The 7,369-nt window shown below is 41.0% G+C and overlaps 1 protein-coding gene across 1 annotated transcript; it reads right to left on the reverse strand.

Annotated features, from left to right (window-relative positions):
- Positions 1-1,716: 1,716 nt before the first annotated feature.
- Positions 1,717-6,605, reverse strand: sowahca (sosondowah ankyrin repeat domain family Ca). Its single transcript, XM_004555540.2, has 4 exons — positions 6,078-6,605; positions 5,295-5,668; positions 4,724-5,113; positions 1,717-3,856 (listed from the first exon to the last, which is right to left on the reverse strand). Exons 1-4 carry the CDS (start codon positions 6,421-6,423, stop codon positions 3,398-3,400), a joined length of 1,569 nt encoding a protein of 522 aa, XP_004555597.1. The 5' UTR covers positions 6,424-6,605; the 3' UTR covers positions 1,717-3,397.
- Positions 6,606-7,369: the final 764 nt, after the last annotated feature.

Below are 7,369 nucleotides of genomic sequence, written 5' to 3' on the forward strand. Positions count from 1 at the left end.
GGGGTACATGGCGGTCTGATGATTAGTGCTGTCGGCTCACAGCAAGAAGGGTTTGAATCCAGTCTGGAGCCTTTCTGTGTGGAGTTTGCAGTTCTCACAGAGAGAGAGAGTATGCATGGTTTCTCTTTGAGTACTCAGCTTCCTTCCACTGAGACCTTTTCTGACGAGGCTTCAGGGAACAGTAGATGGGTCAGATGCATCTGTGAGGTCTTTTTTTTTAACCGGGCTCACAAATTATTCAAGACTTTTGGTGTAAATAACCAAGGTTTATAGATACATATATATTAGCAGTATTTAAAAAGAGAAAGAACACACACCCTGCTATATATTTCAGAACACACATAATTAACACATAATAGAAACTTTGGCAATTGATTGTAATCGCCTGCAATTTAATTACTTATTAGCAAATCGCTGATATGGTTTATGCAAAAAAAATGTTGATCAGTACCAAAAAATGGTTCAGGCTGGATTCACTGTCTTTTTTTATATCTGCCACAAGACAAACAGCACTCTGATGACAGTACACATTTGTTACTCACTTGATATCTATTTGGCACTGTTTGTGACTCATTAGGGTTTGTCTGAAAGCCATCATCACTGTGGTAACTGTGTGAGATAAAAATGGACTGGACTTGGATTGGTCCAACAGTGGAGGCCCCAGGCTAAAAAGTTGGCACAGTTTCCCTGAAAGGATGGCAGAGGAATTTGCATAATAGGCATTACTCCCTTCACTGTGCATGTAGGTCAGTTACTGCAGTCAAAAAGGCTCTCTATCCTGTCCTGATCAGCAGTCATCCGGTAGATAGCCTGCCTAAGGCAAATCTGGATTCTACATAACCAGAAAAAAAGCACGTCACTTCTGACCTCTATAAATCATTATTTGACTTCTAGACCAGGGAAACCCCAGAGATTACAGAATCATCAAAGGAGCTGTCTTAAGAGCATTCAGTTTTATATAAGAAACATATTGTGTGATACACTGTGACTGTTTACATGTAATCCAGCTTTTATATGGTTGGTTTGATCTGGGAAACACGAAGCAGAGAACAGACAGGGTGCCAGCAGGACATCAGAGCAACAAGAGGATTGGCAGATCTGTAGTAATCTGTTCAGGCTCAGGCACTGAGAAATGTATCGTATCCCCCACACACATATGAAAGCTTGTGGGCATTAAATTCCTCTGTACTCTATACTTTCTCTAACCAATGACAAAAATAGCATAGCAGGGAAACACAAAACTGATTGTCCTCTTAGGTTCTCTTAAGTATATTAAGATAAACACGATAAAATCTGATTTTCAAGTATTTGCAAAAATGGATTAAATAGAGTTTATATCCCAACAACAGCAGTGTTGACTTTAGGTCAGTCTGCATAACAAGAGGTGCAAAATAAGAACTGGATACTAATCTGTCTGGTGGGCCATGTGGACAGGAAGTTGTGGATATACTGTAAATGCCAGAGCAAAGCTGGGGTCGTCAGATCATCAATTATTCAGCACCAACAGGCAAGGACAATCAGCTGGTGTCAGCAGGAAGGGCGGATGAAGCGACTCGCTTCAATTGTATTTTTAATCTATTCTGGTAACGTTAACATGAGTATTCACAGCTGCTCTTTACATTTTAAACCTTCTCATTATTACCGAGGCCGTTTCTTTATACAGTCATTGCATCAATGGGACAATACAGCGTAGTTGACAAACTTAAAAACTTTAGATTATGCAAATAAAAACAAAACTTCTTTATTTCACATTTATGGATAAGACATTAATCCAAAAACAAAAGTGGCTCGTTAACAGTGATTTCACACCACACAATCACTTCACAGCATTTTACAATGAAAACACATTTTCTTTATATAGACATAAGAATCAACAGTGTGCTGCATTTCCATTTCCTCTACTCATGCCGCTGAGAAAATGACATAAAATCTCTACATCAAAAGTGTCAAGACATAGAATGACACGAATCTCCGTGATAAAAGTACAAATGCTACAAATTAGTAACAGAACATTCATGAAATTTGGGAGGAAGAAAGGTTCACATATTTGGGAAACCACTTGAGAAATCGCTGCTAAACCTATGGCACATTCTGGCCAGAGTCCTTAGAGAAAACGGAGCTTGATGAATAGATGACAGTGTGCATGCAAAGTCAGACTAATATATGGGAACAATATTGACTTTGTCTCAGTTTCATATGATGTCGTGGTTTCCGGCGGATATCTATGACCGTGGTTGCCTGAACCTTTACCCTTATGAACCAATGAATCCTGTGTCACATTTTTGGAGTAAATATAGAAATGAAATGTCAGATAACAAAGCAAAACTCTGCAACTGACATTCAGAGAGCAATATCTAAATATCAGTGTCTGAACATTTGCATACACACCACACACAAAGCAATGTAGAAACAAGTGAATTAGCTTCAGAAAATTTGAGGTACGTTATCGGCAGTAGAAAAATGTATATAAAGTTGGTGACTGTGCTTCTACTAATCTGTGTTTTTGTATAGCTAATTGGAAACAATTAAACAATTCTTAGCAACATCTCCCCATTAGTGAACCTAACTCTTTTTGGCTCCAACTTTAAATAAACAAAAATGAATGGAGAAATAACTTACCAAGCCCCTTTTGAATATCAGTTAATTTTGCATTTAAACAGGTAAAAATCTGATCCCCTTTTGATGTTATGCCTAGAATTTTAAAAAATAGATATGATCTGGGACCCAAATGGATTTTTCTACTACCAATTTTTAAAAAGTGACAAGTGCAAACGTGATGACTGTACACTGTTGCTCGTTATAAAAAAAAAAATCTGCGATTTCAACTGTCTGAATATTAAAATCTGCCACTTTAAAAAATAAAATATTTGTTCACATTACAGGAATGTACTAAAAAAAACGTCAGCACCATCTAATTTCAGACTAATAGTGTGTGTAAATATATATTACTCTGCAAACAGAAACGCGGTGAGGAAACAAACCAAAGTGCTTCAAAGTGAAAACTTTCTACAATACTGCTTGTTGCTTTTGCATTTTTATGAACATAACTGTACTGTAACATATTTAAACTATGTTTGTGATGTTAGTTGTCCAAATTAAATAAAGGGGGAAAAAAAAAGTCAAAACAAAAATCAAGTTTGAAAGAATTCACAGTCTAGCCAAGGCAAATAAACTGTCACGTGACTGTACCCTTCCCTCAGTGACAAACAATAACTGCAACAGGAACAAAAATAAACTAGAATTTTAGAAAATTTTGTAAAATGTGTTAGTTTCTGCACTGTTATATTTTGTCACTAAAATATCTGACCTGTCAGATAATAAAAGATACCTATGCTACAAATAAAAACACCTGGGAGTGGTGTACAGCTCTGTGTCGCTGGCTTAGAGTGGTGTCGATTTATCCAAACAGGTTGGACAGCGGTCTCGTTCGAAGAGGACTGCTGTGTAGCTCCTCTCCTCTTCCCACCTCTCCTGTGTCCCTGAAGGAGGCGCTGTGGATGATCTGGGCTCTGTGGCGTCCTCTGTGCAGCCGGGCATTCAGTCGGCTCAAAGACGTCTTCCTCTGCATCCCCCCTTTACTCTTCCCGTTCCCCGTTCCATCTTCTGATGCCTCTGTTGGTGAATTCAGCAGCCGGAGCGGGTTCAGATTCCCTTGGAGGACTTTGGCAAATCTCCAGCCCCGACCTCTGCCGCTGCCGTTGTTCTCACTGTCTGACTCAGGTCCCGGTGAGGTGACCACTCCTTCTTCCAGCAGGTCAGCAGCTAGCGGTGGGGACAAGTACTGCATTGGTCTCCTCCCGCTGTAATCTCGAGCTTCAGGGTCTGCATCCCAGTCTGACAGCAGGACACGAACCACCTGTCAATGCAAACACACCGCATGCAAACATGAGAGGTCTCGTTTTCATGGATATTAGAAGGCGACCATGTAGCTGCATTTCTTTCCCTCTCTCTCCCCACTTTCATGTCTGTCTACACCATCTCTATCCAATAAAGGCTAAAATGCCAAAATAATAATAATACTAATTATTAAAAAAATGAATAACTAGACATTTGAAACTTGTCCACAACTGGGTGTTCCAACAGGGCATTAATCCCAAACACAAATAAAAACTAGAAGGTGTCTGTGAAGGTTCTCAGTCATCCAGGTCATCGTAGTCTAAGGAGCTTGGAAAGGAAAGCGTCTGGACTTCTTTACATTGCTTGAACGTAAAGAAGTCCAGACGCTTTCCTTTCCAGAAAAAAAAAAAACTAGAAGGGATAGAGAAAGCTAACATTAAGCTTCTGGTAAGAGCACTGATCTGTAATAGGTTCTAAATGAATCAACTCTGCACAGGAGAGTGGTCAAATATCCATATTGCTACTAAAACATGTGGTTGAGGTGCAACTTGCTAAGGAATATTGAACCAAATAACAGTGCACGTTTGAACCCCTATGTATACTTTTGGCGCTATGTGGATTGCAGAATATCTAAAATAAGCTCAAACTTCTTGTCATTAACAATATATGCTGTACAATCATTCCATCCTGGAAAAAAAGCTTCAAAGAAATCCTTAAAAAACCCAAATTACCACCTAGGATGAGTGTGTTTAAACTTGTGTTTACAACCATAGTTCAGTTAACTTGTTTTGAGCTTATGTTTCTAGCCTGGGCAGATAAAGTGTAGGTAATTATGTACTGCTTCACTGAGCAGGTGTAACACATGATACTACTCCCTGCAACCCACCTGGGTGTGTCCATGCATGGCGGCCAGGTGCAGCGGTGTGTAACCAGCACTTGATCTCACATTCACATTCACAGGTATAGTGTTCTCTTTGGCAAAGGTGAGCAGCTGAGACAGCAGCTCAGCTTTTCCCTGCTTAGCTGCCCAGTGGAGGCAGGTAAAACCAGTCACAAAGTCTCTCTTGGTCACCAGGCTGGGTTCGACAGCAAGCAGGGGCTGAAGGCTGTCCCACAGGCCGTCTGAGGCGCACAGCATCCACTCGTGCTCTAGAGGGTCCAGGGTTACTGAGGCGCAGTCCTCGTCAGTGGCTGAGGAGAGGAGGGACGTCGAGTCGCCTTCGCTCTTAACCGAGTCCCGGAGGCGTGACCCACGGTTGATCAGAGATCTCCGCACCTGACAGAACATACAATAGCCGTGGCTTTTGTTAAGATTTTTGTGTCACAGCACAAAATGTAGTCATTTAGAAATTCCCAGCAAACTGTTACTTTCCACAGAAAGCTGCCATTCAAAGAAAGAAAAAAAGAAGGGCAAAAGCAACAAATACTTAATGATAATAAAAAGCACTGTGTCCTACCTGAGGAGAACTACTCATCATCAGCTCTATGAAGTTCCTGCGACTTCCTTTGGGTGTTTGGATATCTCCTATATGGTCCAGTCCCTCCAGAGCACTGTCTTCAGACAGGCAGCTGGTCAGCATGGCACGCTGTGACCCTCTAGACACCCTGCGTGCCCCTCTTGTCTGCTGGTTATGAGATCCTCCGGGTTGGGCCTGGTCGAGATCTGGCATCCCAAGAACTGGAGCTGACTCTCGTCTCCTTCTGTCTCTTAGCTTCACTTCACCTCCTCCACCAGGGGTAGGAACTCCTGTGCTGGTCTTGCTCTGGGATGGGGTTGCAGGTTTCTTATTGCCATTTGTCTGTTTGTCATTGTCCAGTGGAAAGTGGACCCCTGTAAGACCATTAATTTTTTTTGTGTTCATTCAACTTCATGCAGACTTTTGATCACATGCTGCAGAATTTAACAGGCTGTTGTTGTTATTTTTCCTCACTGGTGTCATTAGTATCCTGAACCTTAGGGATTTTGTGTTTTTGGCAGGAAATGATTCCAAATTAAATTGAATCAAACACTATTTTGTACGGTGAAAAAAAAAAAGAAGCAGTATGCGTATATTGGCCTGTAAAAACAACAAAATAATTGCCAAACCTTTTATTTATTCGTGCTGTATTACAAATAAACAAGTAGACAGTACATAAACAAAAATATAGATAAAACAGCCTACGTTACACGTAAGAAAGCAATTCATGGATAAAACACGTGCGTAAAAATCACGCAAACACAATGGATCCGTCGTCCTCACCTGTTTGGTCGCCCTTATCATGATTGCCGTTGACACAGTTGTTGTCCAGCGTCTCTTGGATGTTGCCATTGCACTCCGCACCATCGTGGCCATCTACGTCTGTACGCATCACCGACGCCCCGCTGCCTTCACTGTTCAAACACACAAATTTCACGCCGTTTTCTACCTTCACGAAACCCACGCTGTCAACGATGCTTTTCAGCACCTCGCGATCCACCCCTTCCTTCGACTGTTCATTCAGCGATAGGAAATGATCGATCAGCTCCATCTGTTGGACCCTCCCTCCTCTCTCCGACAGGAACTCCTGCACGGCTTGCACTGTGCAGCGGGACGCCATCATCATCATCGTCCTCGTCCTGAACGACTCAGACAGAGCGCAAAGATCACTGGGTTATTTGCGCACGAAGGTTTAAAAATGAGCCCATTAACGCGCTCATTCGCTTAAGGAGAGGATGACAGCATCTTCTTCTCTGGCCCCCTCCTCTCCTCCATGGGAAGACCAGTGTTTAGCTCTTTCAGACAGGGGGCGCTCACATCGTCTCACAGGCAAGGGGCAAGAATCATGTTGCGTTCCAGTGCTCATCGGAAACGCGGGCTTCCCAGACGACTAGTTATTTAAAAGTGACCATAAATACTGCGTATACATAATATATAATAAAATACACATTTTTTTCCGGTCAACACACTCACAGTATTAATAATAATTGCACTGCACAATTTGAACTTTTCAAAATAATATCCAAGGTTCATCCAGATTGCATTATGTTCATCCTATTTACGGCTATCTTTCATGCCCAGCTGGAGTTTCTTTTTGCATGCAGTGAGGAAACCGGACTCAATCTCCTTGTATTTTTGCAAAAACTTGGCCAGATTAAGAGGATTCTGATCCTAAAACATTTACCTCACCTCACAAAGAAAAGTAATCCACCGCAGAACTTGATCTTTCAGTCCTTATTAAAATTTTACAAAACAACAAAAACAGGAGGTTATTTGAGTAAACAAATACACCTTAACAGTCAAGAAGTAAATTCAAGGGGAAGAGCACAAATTATTGACCTAAAAGGTGCAAATTGAACCTTAAGCTTATTAAACCTGTACTTATTTGTTATATTAAGATTTCAACCAAAATACAAAAAAGATGATACAATATGAAGAATCGAAACAGAACCAGGACAAAAATAAATGTTTCTTTTAAACAATGGAAATCATTCTGTTCCACATTTTTACATTTGTTTACGATCTGATTTTTAGACTGTTTTTAAAATGACATAGTGAACAGAACAATCGTAATT

The sequence above is a fragment of the Maylandia zebra genome, linkage group LG16 (genome assembly GCF_041146795.1).
Source record: "Maylandia zebra isolate NMK-2024a linkage group LG16, Mzebra_GT3a, whole genome shotgun sequence".
NCBI classification, from domain to species: Eukaryota; Metazoa; Chordata; class Actinopteri; order Cichliformes; family Cichlidae; genus Maylandia; species Maylandia zebra.